Source organism: Perca flavescens, chromosome 9 (assembly GCF_004354835.1).
Source record: "Perca flavescens isolate YP-PL-M2 chromosome 9, PFLA_1.0, whole genome shotgun sequence".
Lineage (NCBI taxonomy): Eukaryota > Metazoa > Chordata > Actinopteri > Perciformes > Percidae > Perca > Perca flavescens.
In genome coordinates, this window is record NC_041339.1 from 33,169,342 (window position 1) to 33,189,341 (window position 20,000).

General features: G+C 42.9%; 1 protein-coding gene across 2 annotated transcripts in view; it reads right to left on the bottom strand.

The window, feature by feature from the left end:
* Positions 1 to 16,037, bottom strand: part of slc22a23 (solute carrier family 22 member 23) — a 23,588-nt gene extending 7,551 nt beyond the window's left edge. The window contains exons 1-3 of one of the 2 annotated variants that reach the window (XM_028588242.1): positions 14,927 to 16,037; positions 12,651 to 12,754; positions 9,420 to 9,574 (exon numbers count right to left, since the gene is read on the bottom strand). In XM_028588242.1, coding sequence (XP_028444043.1) covers positions 9,420 to 9,574; positions 12,651 to 12,754; positions 14,927 to 15,361 — 694 coding nt within the window. In that variant the 5' untranslated portion in view covers positions 15,362 to 16,037. Of the gene's footprint in view, positions 1 to 9,419; positions 9,575 to 12,650; positions 12,755 to 14,790; positions 14,871 to 14,926 lie in introns of those variants that run through there. The other variant, XM_028588243.1, reaches the window with a different exon arrangement.
* Between the last annotated feature and the right edge of the window lie 3,963 nt (positions 16,038 to 20,000).

Below are 20,000 nucleotides of genomic sequence, written 5' to 3' on the forward strand. Positions count from 1 at the left end.
GTCAAAGCTTTTGAGACGGTTCAGCTGCTCGGTGAGCGTTTCACTTTCACCGTCCCTTAATTTCCCCCCCCCCTCGACTAGGCTATCTTCCCCTCCCCTACTGTCTGTAACATGGTACAGTCCAGATGGCCTGGCCCATATGGCAAGGTCTTCTTGAAGGTGACCATTGTGGGAGGGAGGGAGAGCAAGCAGGAGGGAACTCACTAACCTGGCCTCGTGTTTTATCACTTATTGTGGAGGAAAAGAAAAAGAGGGGGAGGAAAGGGAACGGGAGGGAGAGGAGAAAGTAGGAAGAGAGGGGTAGAATACAAATGACCCCCCTCCCCCCTCCCCTCCCTCTAAAGGACTTCAAAAAGTCCCTGCATTCATCAGTGGAATCACTGGAGGAATGATAATAAAGACTAGCAAGAGGGAGGCATAGGGAGACCCATGGAGAGAGGGAAGAAAAGAAAAACAAAGAAAGATGACAAAGATTTTCAGATGAAAGACAGACGGCAAAATGATTAATTTAGAAGGAAATAGAGGTATTCCTGCAAAATCCCTTCATCTGTGTTCTCTTCAAGCCCAGACAGACAGTTTTTAGAGTTAATATCTCCCTGCAGGAACCAAAACAGATGAAGGAAATTACCCTGACCCGTAATCCTTAACCCTCCTCTCTCTTCACCCTGTCTTTATGCATCAAAGAAGAAAGGCAGAGTCTGTCAGCCATTAGTGTAAAAAGTATTTTGACATTGTTCTAAAGTAAAAGTAGTAATACCACTATGTAAAAATACACTCCGCAGAAGTAGCAGTGCTTCGCCTTTCTGAGAATATAGTTCCCAGTATGTATATGGTTAGAAGGTGGCTCATGTGACCTTGTTATTTGGACACGCTGTGACTCTACAAATCACATGTAAATAGGAACATGTTGGCGTTATTTTGTCACTTATTGGGAGCAGTAGGCTAATTGGAGCCAGTAACCTCCAGGATCTGTGCTAAGCTAGGCTAGCGGTGGGTGCGTCAGACAGAGTTACGACACGCACGGAGAAGAGAAGGATATGGACTTCTCTAACTCTAGGGGATACGGTGAATAAGACAAAGTCCCAATAAGTCGGTGTGCCACGGTTAAGTGCAAAGTCTGGACCCATAGTTGCTCTGTAGTTCTTTTTTATTTGAATTTACAGACTGAAAAACTTGTGCTGCAGAATTGTGCTGTTTTCTAACCGTTTGGACTTGGCAGTGAATAAAGAGAGAAAACCTGCACTTAACCTTTTCACGGGCATTTTGTATTCATAGTCAGACCGATATCGTGATGTATCATTATAGGATTGCCTAGCAATGTATTGATTATCGCAGAATTGCTCTATTGTGATATAATCGGTATCGTGAGCCATGTATTGTATCGTTTTGTGAGGTACCCTGTGATTCCCACCACTACACGGATGGTGATAGTTGGCATGTTAACTGTGATGGATGTTTGAGAAATGATTTTGAAGTAATTCAAGGAGTCAAGTTTTTATTTTTGTCATTATACAAATCTTGCCCATCCATGCTACAAAATATTTAATAGATATTCAAAATATTAAATAGTAGTGCTGTGAGTTAAACGCGTTATTAACGGCATTAACGCAAAACCATTTTAACGGCGTAAATTTTTTTACCTCGAGATTAACGTTCTTTTTGGCCTAGCAAATATGCGATTCATTGCCATTAAATGCGAGTTAACTATGACATTAATGCGATTAATCACAATTAAATATTTTAATCGTTTGACAGCACTATTAAATAGAATACATAGAGATACATACATTATCTATCAAAGCTTCACAAATCAATAATTTTGTATAAACAGTGGATGGCTTGGTAAACCCAAAAGAAACAACTTCAACTTGTTCCGCTGCCCCCAAGTGTCCAAGCCAAAGAACAATGAATGCAGCTTTCAGTAGTATTATATTTTTATATATACCGCATATTGTTGCATTTAAATGTTGTACCTGGGTGTACAATCAGGGAGTTATGCATACGTAACAATGCTTCATATGTTAGTCGATGACGATTAATGTTTTGTATGTGCAACCTTATTCTGCAAAATAACTAAAGCTGTCAAAATAATGTAGTTGAGTAAAATGTTCAATATGTACCTCTGAAATGTAGAGGCAAGTATGACGTAACATAAAAGGAAAGTGTACAGGTACCTTTAAAATCCTACTGGTACAGTGTTTGTTTGCATGTTCTGTATTTCCACCACTGCTGTGACTGATCTGACAAACAACACAGCCCTGTGTCTCTGTGGTACCGCTGGTTCCACAGCAGTCAATAGGCATGGATCAGACAGATAGACAGAGAGACACACACACACACACACACACACACTAGAGAAATAAACTGTACATTGGCAAAGGCAATGCATCTCAAACCTACCTCGCAAAACAAAAACCACTCCCCAACTCTCTGGGGACGTTTCTGATCCCGCTGACTCTACTGGGATATCAACACTCTCTCACACACACAGACACACACACACACACTCACTGGCAAGAACCTTTTGTTCCAGCTGAGTGGAGAATGGCTCTCCTTGTGCTGATTATCTCATTGCCCCCCCACCCCACCCTTCTGCCCAGTCTTTCCTCTTGCTCATCAGGGCTGAAGTGGCTCCCTCAACCTTTGTAAAGCCACCATCCCCCACTTTTACCTACCCTCCTTACCCCCTTCCCCTCCCCCCGTCCCTCTCCTCCTCCTTCCTCCTCCTCCTCCCTCCTCCTCCTCCTTTCACAGAGCAGCTTCTCCACTGTCCTTGCATCTGAACAGTCAGCGGGCGTGGAAAACAAAAAAAAACATAATGGAAGCAAGGGAGGCTAGAAACAAAGAGAAGGCAACAAAAAGCAGCTGATCTAATGGCCAAACTCATCTTTGATGACAAATGGCTGACAGCGCCACACACACTTTCTGTTGTCTGCTGCTCCCTCGGTAACCTTGCCCGGGGCATGAGAACAAGGCGCAGAGACGATTGGCTTTCTAACAGCATGAGTCCAGAGTGTGTGTGTGTGTGTGTGTGTGTGTGTGTGTGTGTGTGTGTGTGTGTGTGTGTGTGTGTGTGTGTGTGTGTGTGTGTGTGTGTGTGTGTGTGTGTGTGTGTGTGTGTGTGTGTGTGTGTGTGTGTGTGTGTGAGAATTGGTTTCAATTCATCTTGTAGTTGTTGAGATAATACCGTGGAAGACCAATCGACTGACCTATAGACTTATATTACCATCTCTAGAGCTGCTAACATGGATACAAATGCCAAACATTAGCTAATTCCAGCTTATTAAATGGGAGGATTTGCTGCCTTTCTCAGTTTTTAATATCACTGTAAATTAAATACCTTTGAGATTGGACAAGCAAAGCAAACAATTTGAATTTGTCACTTTAGGCCCGGGAAACTCGTAATGAGCATTTTATTTAATATTTTGTGGCATTTTTATAGAACATGACATAAACAAAATGAATAAATAATTGTAGTATTGCGCAGAGTGACTATTTTGAGAATTGGGAAACTTTCCTGTCCAGATCTTCTTCAGGGTCTGTAATTGATGCTGAATTATTTGATGTAATAAACCTTTTACCACCACAGCATTGCTATTAAAGATACCACAGAATTAAAATGAACTGCTGCTGCTGCTGCTGCTGCTGCTGCTGCCTTTAACTAAATGACTTCATAGAGCGGCAGGGATGGGAAACAGATTTGACAAAGGCATTGCTTGACAGGACAGTATTTCTCCCCTGCTGAAAGAGTCAGCTGTAGTCCCCCGTGCTCATAACACACACACACACACACACACACACACACACACACACACACACACACACACACACACACACACACTCTTTTACATATACTGCATGTCTCTGTCATTACTTACAAGTCTCTGAGGATCAGAGACCGAGAGGAAGAGACAAAGATATTAACCTTGTCCCATTGGTGTAAAAGCAACTGCAGCGTAATTCCTCTGGGTCCTGCAAGCCTCACTCAATAAAAACAAAAACATCTTTTGAGCACCACATGCTTGCTCCCTGTAGGCCTTGAGAAGTGGCTCTGAAAATCCTTGTATCTTACTACAGCAGCTCCAGCCAGTTGGGATTTATAGGATGTACACTGAATTCAAAGGTTGACACAATTTATTCTGATAAAAACATGCCAAAACTTGTCTTCTCCTGCAGCACAATCTACTTCTACTGCTATTGTTTGTTCAGACCCAGAACTGTTCTCAAGTCCAATACGTCTCTGAACAAGTCTCAAGTTCTTGACTAGTGTTTATGCAAGTCTTTCAGGTCTCTGAATGGTGACATTTATAACACAGCATGATAGGGCTCCAAGTCTCAAACCTTTACCTCTGTTCCAAACACTCATAGTTTCTCTCCACAACAGAGCTATATGCACTACTTCTGTGTCACACTATGGCCTCCCTACATGAAGGAGCATAGTTAGCCTTTTTTTTGGGAGGGGGGGGGGCGGGGTAACGCAATGATTATTGGAACATGATGAACTTATGGATCAATGGCAGAGAAGTTGACTATGCTGCAGCAGTGGTTTGAGAAGTTTCTGTGGACGTTTGATGCTTTTGGAATCCATTGTAACAGCTGTAAGCCTAAGCTGACTACGTCTGCTCTCTGCTGTGAAGGAGCAGCCTTTAAAGCCAACAGAGTATTTATTATTTATAATATTTTCCAGATGACTTTGGGTAATGGGAAGAATAACAAAGAAAAAAGATACGAGGAGACAAAAGCTCCTTCCTTCCAGCTCCCAGAGGACGGTCCTGTGGTAGGTGCTAAATTACAAACTAATAAACTCAGAATGCAACTACCAAATATGCACACAACACACAAATCAACACATTTACATTAGCAGAGCAAACTAAAGCTCCTGCTGGCAGCTCCAGTGGAGTTTATTATTCGCTGCGTGCTGCAGGGAGATAACCGAACGATGAGAGATTTCGAATAAGCCTCGAGAAAATGAGAAAGTGAGGGTGAGCGTGCTGGTAGTGATGAAATGGTAGTGAGAGAGAGAGAGAGAGAGAGGAGGAGGAGGAGGATGGGATGAATGAGGCAGAGGAGAGTCAAGGTGCTGGAATTAGATATAGAAATTTGGCGCTGCGTTTACAGTGACGAAGGGTGAGAGGAGGGAGAGAAGAGGCAGGCGGAAAGAGTATTTCTGCGGCAAGATGGGCACGATAAGAAGGAGCAGTGTAACCACAGCACATACACATGCACACCTACTGTACAATCATCCATAATACAGTATACATGTGCTGCATGCATATTTCTGTGTCTCTCTATCTGATCTGAGCATATTTAGCACTCAGCAGTCTACCAGACTCTGATTTGAATGTGCTGGCTTTTAGTGTTAATTTGAGGGGTTTTACATCCATAATGGCTGTTAACATCTGTCCCTTTTTATACACAATCCCCCTTTCAGTTTGATCCAGACGGGGCGACCATCTTTTAAGGACAACCCGTAACATGTTTTTGACTGGCCAAGTCAGTCACATGACTTGAATCCAACTGATTATGTGTTTCACCTGCTGGAGACCAGGGGCACGTTCAATCTGCAAACGGTGTGCAGCGTTTTGCTACGATTTCCATGTTGAACAACATGTTTCCTTGGAACGGCGTGAACCGGCTTTGAGTTCTGTTTTCTTTTGTTTAGTGAGCGTGTCTCTCGTTTATTGGCTTTGTCACTGGCGATACCCAATCAGCAGAGATGTGGATGTAAACTCATGGTAATAAGAAAGGCGTTCCATTTGTACCCGGACGTCGGATTTTCTGAGGTCAAAGTCGGAAACACGGATTTCTAAGCACGGAACTCGGACAGCATCGCACTACCCCGAGCTAAAAATCCAACATGGCTGCTCGTGCATCAACAGTAGTGAAAGCTGTAGTAACATACAGATATTAGCACTTCTGTCTTATTTGTGTCGCACTAAATCAGTCACACAGTCCTGTCCAACTTCTATTTGTGGACTTGTCACGCTGTTTGTATGCACAAAAACTGTGTAATGCGTTGTTATAAACTGGCATTGCTTGCGATGGCTAACCTGGCTAGAGCTAACGAAAACAATAAAAATCTGTGTTTTAAATGGAACGCATTCAACTCGGGTGTGACGTGTGATTCCCAGCTTTGGTCGGGGCTGAACGTGGCCAAGATGGAAATGGCAATTGGAAAATCCCTTATTGCACAGGAAAATTAGGTCAAAGTTGAACGGTGCAGTTGATTTGTCTTCGTTTTAAAGATGTTCGCCGCAATCCCAGATCTAACCCTGAGCACGCCCGGAAGCTAATGATGGGCTCGGCTCTGGTTTCTTGGATGGGAGACTGCAAGCTTAGTAAGTACAGTTTTGAATATGACGACTCTATTTAAGTGTATCCAACTCGTACCTTTGGGCCCTTAAAACCGAGAGACTACGTATAGCAACCTCCTACACTCTTCATCTGAATTAAAACACTTGTAGTTGCCTCATTTGCAGTGGTGGAAAATAACTAATACATAATATAATAAATACGTACATTTACTGAAGTAGTAAACTAGTAAAAAGAGTTTTTAAGATTAGCAATTCATCTTTACATTCCCTTGCAAATTATAGGCTTAGGGTGACCAGACAGTCCCGAAATCCAAGCAGTTATCTTGAATCCTGCCCTAATTGTCCCGAAAATTATAGAGCAAAGTCTCAAGAGCAGACTCTGGAGTAGTTATAGTCTGATAGAACATTAAAAACTGTTCATGGTGATTTGAGTTGTCCTGTAGCCAGCTCCCGTCGTCCCTTGAGTTCATGATTTTAATGATTTTTTATTTGTATTTTTGGGTTTACATGACAGACAGTTGAGTTCCTGAATTAACATAATAAATCATTTTGGTGCGGAGTTTTGAAATTCATGTTATTCATATTATTTAAAAATTATAAGACTTTTACTCATAACAAAGTCTTTTTACAGAGCAGTTTTGCTGCTTTTACTGAAGTAAAAGCTACAAGTACTTCTTGCGAGACTGTTTAGAAAGAGCTATGGCTCCAGCGTTCACGCAATACGGATGTAATTACCTTCAAACTAAAGCCTAAAGTCACTTCTTCAACCATTATTTTTCTTTTGAAAACCCAATGCACTGGACTACAGAGCCAACACAACACAACACAACAATGTGTCACCGCCAAAATACTGATGTCCTGCAGGGTGACTGCTGTTCCTCTCTCGGCAAACAATAAAAGCAGAACCAAGGTACAGTGATGAGACGTTTCATATTCCTCTCTGCATCTGTGTCGTTTTAGTTTGGAATAATAATGAGAGAAATGTGTGGGTTGCATTGACTCACAGCTAATATGTCAGTACAGTATGCGTTCAGCCTTCGAGGATGTGTTTGTTGTAAGATCCAAAAGTGTGTGCTGTTATTCTGCATTAGTCTTTTTTTACTGTTAATGGGACGGTTGTGTCTATTATCTGTGAGGTTACTTCAGAGCGACTCGTTCTGTGGCAGAGAGCCGACTGTTCCTCCTACCGTATTCATCTACACCTCAGACAACAGCCAGACACCTCGCGCAAAACTCACACACACCCGTTTTTGTTGCTCTTCAAAGAGCATGCGAACAATCTGTTCTCTCACACAAACAGCAGACACACACACACGCAGTTACTTATCCCATCATTGTCAACAGTGAGCACACAAACAAGTGACATACAGAAAAATTGCCATCCCATTACAGATACACTGTTTGGCAAACAGACTGAAATAACAAGAGGAAAATGACAGCGCGTGTGAGTGTGTCTATGTGTGAGACATGAATGAGCAAGCTGTAGAGACGGATAAAGAGGGAGAAAGGGAAGTGTGCACTGGGTTAACAGTAAGCACAAATGCAAGCCTGAAGTTCAAATGTATAGAGAGTAATTGCATTATAAATCTCAATAATAGACAGAAAAAAAATCCCAGTTACTGTAGATATTTTCCTCCACCCATACAGCCCATACAGTGAGAGTCTTGATATTATACCCATCATATATAGGGCTATAAAATACCATTCCACGCATTACTAGTGTTTGTTTGCCTTCGTACACATCACAGATTAAATCCAACTCACAGGAGTCTCTCGACAGACGACTCGGAGGCGTCCATTTTGTTTGTTTGTGTTAAGAAGCAGTTCAGCAGAGCTTTATCGGGAACCCCCTGCAGAGAGGTACGAAAACCCGCCCCACCGCCCAAGCTTAAAGTCTGCCCTCACTCCACGCATAATGTGTGACTAATCTCCTACTGGCCCGACAGAGAGGAGGCCTGCAGAGGGTGAGAAAGAGAAGGGGCAGCCGCAGGGAGAGGGGATAGCGGGGAGTGCAGTGCGGGGGGTTTAGCCACTCTCGGGAGAAATGAAAATGCTATTAGCCATTTGGTGTCACCTTGGCCACTGGCTATTATGAAGAGCCACCGAGGGGACATACTGTAGGGGGAAATACAGTATTTTAGACAGGGGGAGGTAAAACAGGCCTGCCTTTGCATTCTCTTGCAAAATAAAAATGGCAAAGTCTCTGCACCAACAAACAATAAGAATTAAAGCCAATAATGTTAAATGGTTGCATAACTATGTAATTTAGTGTGTAATCAACATACTAACTGAAAACGCCCCCCAAAAAAACACTTCTTAAAAGACAACAGCTATTTGACTATGTGAGAATAAAAGTTGTCGGATTCTGGTCAGTCTGCAGGGATTGTTGTGTTGCTATAGTGCAGGGGTGGCCAACCAGTTCAGCATAGAGAGCCACAAAAAAATACGCACCATAGCAAAAAGCCACACAACACGTCCACATTATAACAGCAACAGTGACTTCCAGATCTAATGAAAGTCATAATACATAGCAGTTTTCATAGTTGTTTTTTTCTTACTTAGATTGACTCAGTGGGAAACCTGACAGTCTTTGTTATCCACAATCCTTTTTAGGTCTGGTTGTACTCGGTTGTGGCCACTCTTTCAGAAATCTGGGGCAGCTTTTATTCCTCAGGTTGCAGAATCGGTCCATAAAAAAAACTCTGCTGCATAATTTTTTATTTTAAAATAATTGGCAAATGTATTGGCAAATGCATCATTCAAATGCTTTTTTTTTTTAACTTATCTGAAATGTTTCAAACTTAGAGCCTCAAAGGAGCAGGCAAAGAGCCGCATACGGCTCAAGAGCCACAGGTTCGCCACCCCTGCTATAGTGGGACACAATATATAAATATATATATATATATATATATTTTTTTTTTTTCTCCCATACTGTACCTCCCTTCCAGGGATCCATACTGTACTACTCAGGCACTAATAATGCGATGAAATAAACACAATAAATGATGGAGCAGGAATGTGGAAATACAGTAGCGAGGAAAGCATAAATAAATGAATAAATAAATAAAAAGCAGCAGGCTGGAGGAGGTGACAGCATGTACTTACTGAGCACGTAGAGGGAGAGAGCGAGGCCCGCCAAGCAGAAACCCTCAAAGAAGCGCAAGGTGCTGAACATGGTGACGTTTACAGAGAAGGCAACGCTCAGACCAAACACCAGCATGAAAAGCACCGAGAGAATCAACACCGGGTGTCGACCAAACCTTTAGAGACGGAGAGAAGCAAGAAGGAGAAAGACGTAGCAAAGTGTTTAGAAAAACTGTCCCAAACTGAGAGAAGAAGCTTGTGGTGTGAAAGGGCTCATTCCAGTCATTGTTTGCTTCTGACTCTGTGGGCTTCCTGGTTTAAGGTGGGGGGGGGGGTCAGTAGGTCAATGGGTCGGGTCAGAGCTGAGGCCTCTTTGGCCTGCACATTTTCTTTACATAGTTTCCCTGGTTACTGATCCCAAACACAATGCAGGGACTTATTTTTCCCACGAGGCAGCTCAGGGTGGGGGGTGGTGGTGGTGGTGGGGGGTATTGACGGGCTGCAGAAGCGTCCACAGTGAATATACAGCAGACAGCAGCGTGACTTAAAGGTTTACAGACTGACTATCTCAGCCATGCAGATACAGTATATTTGGTTTTAATTTTCCACGTAGGCCTGTCACAATTAATATATAATTGTCTAATCACAAATTTTCTTTGTTGGGGGTTTATGTCCATTTAAGAAGAAAAAATAGTGTTTTATGATAATAAAGAGGCGTGGTTTACTTTATAGACTGTGTACCTGTGTTATTACATTATCTGGGTCACATAAGGGTGATATAGACTAAAAGATGTATCCTGGGATTCATTCAAAACTTTAATTTGTTTGCAAAAGTAATACATAAACAGACAATTATATTGTCAATAGCAATTATTTCTGAGACAATTAATTGTACAGTAACATTTTGAATTGTTACAGCTCTATGTCCAATTTAAAAAAAGAAGTAATTTAAATCATTTAATAGCAATATGTCTGTCTGACAACAATCTCCTGGTAACTCCTGACCATATTTGATTTATTATCTACTGCAGAAATTGTCCCTGTTCCCCTGTAAGATCTTAACCTGACGCATCACATGGTTTTTTACACAGAACAATCTGAGATGCCATCAATGGAAACTGTTTTTAGAAAGAAACCTGGCAGGGGATTGGATGAACCATCTGTCATGTCCGCCATTGTTGTTTTAAAGGTACACTGTGTAGGAATTTCTCCCATCTAGCAGTGAAATTGTATTTTGCATTCAAACGAATAGTGCTTTCTAGCGCCTCGCTTTTTCAAATGTGTGTTGCAACTATGGTAGCCGTTATGTACCAAGAAGCTATGACAACATGTCTTCCAATTTTCGCTTTTTTGGCGACAAGGATTCTTTCTCCTGTGGCTTGGCATTAGTCTGATCCTCCGTTATGAACTAAAGTGCAGTGCATGCTTTCAAATTTGCCGGGGCGATGACAAGCGCCTCTCACTGATCTCCTTCTCCATTTCAGCTGGTTTCAGTCACGTGGCGCTGGCTCTGAACGAAAACGCTTTATGGATTAGCTAGACAGGTAGGCTAGTGCTTTATGTCCCTCTGAGTGATTACAGTTTTTCAAAATGGCGGAACGACATGGAAGCCTCCTTGGACGTACCCTTCCAATGTAAATACATATAAGAAATTCTTCGCTTACGAGGATAAGTCAGATCATTGGCAGAGGTAATTTTACAACAATGAGGACATATTTATGAATGAAGACATTGATTTTAGTTAATAAAATACTTAAAACACTACACAGTGTATTGTGTTAAGTGAACAGTCGCGGCCGTCACACGCCAAAACCACGGCCGTAGCTGCCAGTTCCTCCTTTACCGGACGCCGATTGGTTCGGTAGTTCAGGCACAAACGCAAAACTTGAAGCATGACAAGATGGATCTTTGTGTGATATGTGATCCCGCGATATTCGTGGGTAATCTCGTGATATTGCGAGAATCCAGCTGCCTTTGCAAGGTAAGTAAGATCTGTAGGTTAGCCATACTGATCGGTCAGTGATTTATTAGAGGAATACAAAATGTTTTTGCGTGAGGCTCGTTGTTTCTGGAACGAGTTGTTGCTGTTGAATTTTTAGCCACATTAGTAGCGTGGCTCCAAGGGTGGCGATGTCGGTTGGCCAATCAATCTGGACTGAAATATGTCAACAGATATCCGATAGATTGCCATGAAATTTAGTTCAGATATTCATAGTCCCCAGAGGAAACCTTTTGACTACTTTGTTTGTCCATTGACATTTCCTCTAGCGCCATCATCAGTTCAAAGTTTTTACTTATCCAATTAAATACAGCCACATGAATTGGCTCAAAACTTTTGATTTAGAGTGAAATGTCTCAGCAACTATTGGGTGGATTTCCATGAACGTTGGTGTAGACATTCGACATTTGAAATACCTTTAATGATTCCCTGACTTTTATTCTAGATTGTAGTTTCAAAATTTCTTCAGAAACTGACAACAAGGTGGTGAACATGATAAACACTATACTTTCTAAAGCCTGTTAGCGTTGTTATTGTGAGCAAGTTAGCATGCGGATGTAAGCATTTAGCTCTACAGCCTAGTCCCACAGTACCTCTCCGACCTCCTCTATCACTACCCCCCACCCCCGAAACCTGCAGTCCTCAGACGCTGGCCTGCTCTCCATTCCCCCCCAGACTCTGTACCTTCAGAGACAGAGCCTTTAGTGCTGCAGCCCCATCTCTCTGGAACACCCTCCCTGCAGATATGCGAAATGCTACATCCCTGGACATTAAAAAAAAAAAAAAAAATCCTGAAACACCACCTGTTTTGGTTTACCACAGCCTACAACCTCCTTTAGTTTAGCCACAGTAATTCTGTAAAGTGTCCTTGGGTTTCTTGAAAGGCGCTATATAAATAAAAGTTATTATTATTATTATTATTATTATTATTATTACTCACCACTGTGCAGCCAAAGTACAGCCTCACAGACACTAGCATGCATGGTTCTACACTCTTAGTCTTGTTTAAATGTAATTTTTCAAGGTTTAAAGTGCTCCTTATAAACTCCATTCACCTCCACTATTTTGTGATAGAGGCCGAAATCTTAGAGACAAAAGCCTATACAAATAAAACCCAAACTATCTGCATGGCTAGATACGAGTAGATGTGAGAAAATATGTGTGTTTTTTGTAGCTCAGATGAATAGATTGTACAGGGTTAGCTAACCGAAGCTGTAAAGTGGCACAAAACGGACATAAAAGAGGCAGCTTACCAGTCAGCCATGACACCCATCACTAGGTAGCCAAATATGGAGCCCACCAGCAAAGAGAACTTGGCAATGTGCACCTTCCAGGCTGAGTCACACACCAGGTTCCACTGAAACAAGAGAGAAACACAGAGAGAGAGCAACATCAAGTCAACTTTTCGGAGAAAACCACACCAAAAAAAGATAAGAGGGAATTAAACATCAGCAGCTGTTTTAATCTGGAAAGCAGCACAGAACAACAAAGACGTGGGCTTTTCTGATCAGAAGTCTGTCAAACTCTCCGACTCACTGTTTTGATAATTCATGAAGGCTGATGAGTGTGCCAGCATGCTGCAAACACCTTTGAAATATTCAACCGTGCAGCTCGAAGGCAAAAAAAGAGATGAGAGGAGCATGTGTGTGAATGTGGACGCGTGTCCATAACAACAGAAATCAATAGCTTTCCACTCTTTCCTCTGCATGGGTCAGTGCATACTGCACCGCTGCAGCTCTCAGCATCTGAAACTCAGCCAAGGACACAATGTGGAAGCACGATGTGTACTCTATACTTGTGCACGACCCTGAAAGTGTCTAGGAAGAGCGCAGCAGAGCGACTCAGCTGTGTGAAAACAGTGTTTGGTGTTTAACAATGATTTACAGAACTCCCCGCTGAGCCGCCGACTGCGCAGAGGAGCAGAGAAGGAGATGATTATTGGTTTGACCGATGGTCTGGGTTGTGAAATGGCCGGTGGTGATGTGGAGAACTCAGGCAGTATGGGTTTATTATGTACGGGCTATTAGCACCAGCGTTATCTGAGAAAACCGAGTTGGGGGAAAACTCAACATTGCTGTTGATCAACTCTCAGTGGAATCCGGGATGCTGTGACCCTACAGTTTTTTATCATTTTACAAAATGCTGCTGTCTAAATTGGATCCAAAGCAGAAATTAGTCATTCAAGTTTGGTATTTTACACATGAAATGATGGCCCCCGTTCCTTCCACTCTCTCTACAAGTTGTTTTTTGGCTCAGGATTGGCTCCACTGTAATGTGATTGCACACATTATTTAAAAAAAACAATATGCAAAATATAAGCACAAAACTCAAATAATGAAGGTTTTAAAACTGATTTTGACACAGTGACTAAAGCAGTAAGATTAATTGATTAGTTGTCAACTATTAAATTAATCTGCAACTATTTTGATAAGCAATTCATTGGTTTGAGTAATTTTATAATGAAAAAATAGTCAACATTCTCTGATTCCAGCTTCTTAAATGTGAAAATGTTCTAGTTTCTTCTCTCCTCTGTGACAGTAAACGGAATATCTTTGCGTTGTGGACAAAACAAGACATTTGAGGACGTCATCTTGGGCTTTGGGAAACACTGATCGACATTTTTCACCATTTCCTGACATTTTATAGACCAAACAAATTATCAGTTCATCAAGAAAATAATCAACAGATTAATCGACAATGAAAATAATTGTAAGTTGCAGCCCTAACAGTCTTCAAAACATGGATTCAAGATTAGGTTATAAGGCACATGAAGACCTTTTTTTATGTCAGTGCTTTAGTGTGATATAAATTAACAGTTAATAAACAAAAAACTGCTAACAGACAGAAGGTGTGGAGCACAGGGTCCCTGGAGTACTGTGCAAAGATACACTGATCATTGTTAAGCAGATTGGTATATTGATACAGGTTCTTCAATGTCATTATAAATATCAGTGTTTCTGCTATTAGTTACATTCACCAAGTCAAGGCAGGCGACTCGGTGCTCGGTATCCGCATCTGCAGATTCACCGAGGTGAGATATCAGAATCGGTATCGGGAGGAAAAAAAGGGTGCATCCCTGGTTCTATGGTTCTGAGACAGTTGCCCACTTTGCCTATTTGGTAGTCCAGCCTTGCACAAGTTAAGTGTTTAGTGTGATGTAATGCACAACAGTGGAACACAGGGCATTGAACTGAACATCACTGATTATTTTATATGTGATTTGGTATTAATTTGATGTCTAAATGTTGAAAAATATTCTCATTAATAATGTGATGCTGACTTTAACCATATGTTATGCCCAAAACACACACACACACACACACACACACACACACACACACACACACATATTTATATATATTATGGTCAGTAACTTGTCAATTATGTATCAACCTCTGCTCTGTTCTAAACTGAGACTGCCAGTGATGATGATGATGATGATGATGATGATGAAGATGGTGGTGAACACAGAGCTGTCTCCTCTGTCAGAGAGATACACTGTGGGTCTATCATGGTGCTCAGTCGTTACCTTGGTAACAACATTCTGGCTAAGTCCCGTCTGCAGCTCCAGCCTCCACTCCTTGCAGGCGCACAGCATACCGCCGCTGTCGTCGCCGTATCCCTCCCTGATGGTGCCGTTGCCTTTGGGTTGCAGCGCGGGTGCGCCACCGGGGACGGTTACCGGCGGGGGTGCCGTGGTCCAGTTACTCTCGTTGGTGAGGGGTTGCACGCACGTGCCATTAGGCTGAGCCAGGAGGAAATAATCCGAAAACTGGCTAAAGCCGATGAACAATGCCGGTATCCAGGTCAGGACCACGAGCTGCTTCTGATGTTTCCCAAAGCCCCCCAGAGACGGCAGAACCGAGCCGTCGATGTGCGGAAGCAGCCGGGGCACCGGGTGCTCCAGCGGGGTGAAGCCGTTCTCGGGCGGGTGGTCCTGCGCCTCCGGCCGGCCGGCTGCCATCACGGCCCGGCCACAAAGAGAGCAGCTGGACGCAACAGCGGGTGAAGCAAAGCCCCCGCTCTGTTGCCGTCCGCGCACTCTGCGTTAAGCCCTTTGACACAAAGGAAGCCCACGGCTCAGATAAATCCTGCGTGTGTAGCCAAAAAAAAAGCACGATCCAAATATAGGGGTCTCCGGTCCGTGCAGGCGTGCAGAGGCACAGAATCACCGAGCAGTCGTCCTCATGTTGAGGGGGCTTGAAGCGACCAGGGGATGTCCGAGTGGAGAGGGGAGAGAGCTGTGGAGAGGCTCCCGGAGAGGAGTGGACTCGGACAGGCAGGCATGCTCACCAGCACGGGCTTTGTATTCCATGAGTACAGCTCCTACAGCGGGATCCATCCATGTGGGGCTGAACTGGGCCAGGCCTGCTGGTAGTGTAGAAGTGGAATATATATGGAGCTACATCCACACTGGGATCAACTGAATATCTGCTGGTCCTTCATCCATGTGCGCCACAGGTCTCATACTTGTCCAAACGGTGACCTCCTGGAGGTGCGCATCCCTTTAGTCTCTGAAGTCCAGAATCCGCGAGCTCCAAGTCATCACCGGTCCACTTTGACGGTGGTGGAGTTCAGAGACGCGGTGGAACACGCTGCTCGGTTTTGTCGCCGTCCTGTCAATGGGACACGGTGCTTAAACCGGGTCTGGAAGCAGAGATGTGGGGTGGGGGGAGTCAAGCCCCGCCCTCCCTCGGTCGCGCTATGCGCTACGATTGGAGAGCCTTCAAAGGGCGACTGCACCACTGACGGGCATCTGCAGGCAACAATGATCCCCTTTGTGCCGCTTCTGCCCTCCACTGAACATAAAGCTTGTTATGATTCAGTCATTCACGTCTTGCATCGACACGAGATGATTTAGCCTATAATAAAAAGAAGCAAGCTTGATGTTGTTTTTAAGGCGGCAGTGTGCATTGGGATCGTTTACTGAACGTCCCACGGAGGTTTTTTGCGTCATATGGTATATGTCATATTTATAGGCAGAATGAGCTACTGGTTTGAGGGGACAATGAAGGATGTCAGTGTTTTTGGATGATGTGCTGCATGTCGGCCGCAAGAGGGCGTCAAATGATCACAGTACGCGCTCTTGCATTGTTTGTCTCTATTAATCAGATTATTATCATCAGAACAAGACAGGAAATGAACTATAGCTCACGCTGCTGGACTGTCAAACGTGCAGTGAAGCTAGGAATTGTGCCTCAAATGTCTTCAAACGGATATACTGTAGGCCTATGTCGAGGGTGTTGATTTGGCTGCAGCTGCTCCCAAATGACTTGAGTGTGAGTGACCTTGTGTTGTGTGTGTGTGTGTGTGTGTGTGTGTGTGTGTGTGTGTGAACCTGATAGCAATAATTTTACCCCCGATGTCTCTGAAATACATGGAGCTGGTATTCAGGGTGTGGTTGACAGTGTAACAGATGTGACAACTTGTGCTCAGCTCTCACTCATCTCTCACCTCCTGTGTGTGTGTGTGTGTGTGTGTGTGTGTGTGTGTGTGTGTGTGTGTGTTACAGTCTGCCAACCACACCCATCTTAGAGCACACACTAGACCTGGCTCATGAATTTCTTGGGGCCCTTTAGCAATCACTTAACTGGTTTATGGGAATTTTTCTCGGTGATGCTAATGATTTGTTTGTATGTGCAGCTAATTAAGTAAGATTGTATTTTGTAGCACACTTGTAGAAATAACATGTCTGAAGTGATCACATGCTGTAACTATTTCTTTGCGCCCAATGAGGAGCATTGTAGCACCAGGCAGATGGATAAACTGTTGTCCATAAAGAAATAGGGCAGCTTATAATTTCTTCTAAAACTAAAGTTATTAGTTTACGTTTATGTTCATATAAACAAACATGATACGTGTTAAATAGTGTCAGCTTTACAGATGCTGGTAAGTGTAGCCTATACTTTGAACCGAGCTAAGCTAGCCTAGAAGAGCTTAGGCCCTCCGCCTCCAGTCTTTATGCTAAGCTAAGATAAGCTAATCGCTCTGGGATTTAGCTCCATAATGCACAAACATGAGAGCTGTATTATGCCTCTCGTCTAACTCTTGGAAAGAAAGTGAATACATTTCCCCAAACTGTGGAACTATTGCTTTAAATTTAAAGGACAGTACCACTGTTGTTGCATGTGTTGTGTAGCCACTTTATTACAACAAGTTATATTTTACATTACTGCTGACCTTTTTCAATGTGTACGATTTGATTTTTAAACATGTTTTAGACACCACGCAAAATAAGTGTGACAGTAATAAAAGGAGAACATGATGCTAACTAAAACATTTTTATAAAATATATTCAAAAACATAATTAATACTTAAGATCATGTAAGGTATGAAAAATACAAGACGAGAGGTGTGGAAGCCTTTACATAATAAAAGACATTATGCAAAATGAATTTAAACCAGTGGCTTTGTGTGTAAAACATTCAAAAATAAAAAAAAGTGGCTTCACAAAACGTGCAAAAACAGCGGTATTGTCTTTTAAATTTAAAGGAATAGTTTCACAGTTTTGGGAAATGTTTTCACTCTCTTTCATACACTTTGGGGGTATAAGTTTTTGGCTAAAGACCCCCCTCTTGTAAACCAGCATAACGTGGAGAGGGTGGGAGATGTTGTTTTACATGCTAACCAACTTAAACAGCATCCTCTTCTTCGTCACCGCCTCCAGAGAGAGTTCAGCTCAACTTGTTCTCCAATCACTGAGCCGGCCCTCCTAACTGGCTTGTTAAAGGACAATTCCGGCGCAAAAAAAGAACCTAGGGGTTAATAACACATGGGTACCGAGTCGACCGTTCTCTGGGATTTGTTTAATGCTAATCGAATGTGACCAGTTTTAGCGCAAACCGCTAATTAGCTTACAGCGCTAGTCTTCGGGGCAGAGGGTAAAGTAAAAAGAAATCACTATTTCTATACCACTAACAAGCCTCAAAATAGCACCACATTTCCACGGTAGCATAATGAGGGTCCCTACATGTAAACCGAAGCACTGAGAACTTTGTAAGTGTACAGACAGTTTATTAAAAAGATAGTTTATAAAGACAGTACCGTTTACATATACATACGGGCGCCATCTTGGGAAAACAGTCACGACCAGTCGAAAGCCGTGCAACGAGTAACCAGTAGCATAGCTCAAGCACGGCATTCGTTGTTCTTAACCCCAAGGTTCATTTTGCGCGGGATTTCTCTTTTAAGCTTGTTAGCGTCTCTCGCACTCACGCTCTGTCCCCAGCTCACAGCAGCATAGAAGATACCCATAGAAGATAGCCTCCTTTTTCTTATAATAACAACTATTTTGTATATGAAAACAAAAGAAAAAAGTGTCAGGAGCACTTCTGGTATCCTTTTAACCACCGGTCATGGAAGGGAATAAAGTACACAGAAAAGGAGGAAGAATCATAACTAATGAAGTCATTAAAAAAACATTTCATCAGGGTTGGTTACAAAAAATGATAAAAGGCCTTTAATTAACAGGGCAAGACATTAAAGCGCCCATATTATGCTCATTTTCAGGTTCATAACTGTGTTTGAAGGTTGTACCAGAATAGGTTTACATGGTTTAATTTTCAAAAAACACCATATTTTTTGTTGTACTGCACAGCTCTCTCTCACTGCTGCAGATCCTCTTTTCACCTGGTTTCTGTTTTAGCTACAGAGTGAGTCCTCTTTTCATCTTCTTCTTCTGTACTATCTTTGATTGCACTTGCACATGCTCAGTAGCTCAGATGTAGAGCATGTCAGCTAGCTAACTCTAGAGACAGTAAAAGAAAGCCTGTTTCTCCAACTTTGGTCAGTTACAAGGCAGGATTAGCTGGGAGAATTCTAAATTTCTCCTCCGCGCCCTCATTTCTTCTAAATGAGGGCGCACATGTAAGTAGTTCTTTTGTAGATTATGGTGAACTTGTGTGTGTTGTTAGCCTCGTGAGACCGTCCTGATCTCGCGAGCTCCAGTTTTCCACTCGCAGATCAGTCTGGCATCTTGAGGCAGAGAAAATTTGGAGCCATTAGCCAAACAACCGGGCCAATCAGCGTTGGTTTTGAGGTGGGTTAGGTGGTGATAGACCGATGGTTTATCCAATCAGCTAACCAGTATTATCAGCCAGCGGTAGCCCTAATTCTGTTAGCCGCTCGCTAATGCTTTTTTTCTGTTGGATCCTTCTTTTGGAATATGGTCCGGGAATCTGAAATGGTGTCTTTTATTCCTAAATTCTTGTTACACAAATGGCAAATATCCTTTACCGACATGTTGCTTGCATGCTGAGCTTACGAGCTATGCTTTGCCTGCAGCAGCAGGGGCGGGCTTTATGGTTGTATTTTCATACGCCGTGGATCTGATTGGTTGATTTGGCCCGTCTATCACCAACATAGGTGATAGACAGATGGTTCATCCAATCAAATAACCAGTATTCCGCCCCTTCCCAAAAGTTCTCCAACGGAAAGTTCCCAGATGGATATGCCGAGCAAATGCGAAGCAATCCATCTGGCGGAGTCAGGTTAGTGTGTTGTAGCAGTGCTTTGCTATTGAGAACGACGTAGCATGCTAACGCTACGAGCTAACGGTTGTGGTTAGCCAGCTCGTTTCGGACTGTGACGTCACAATCCGGGCC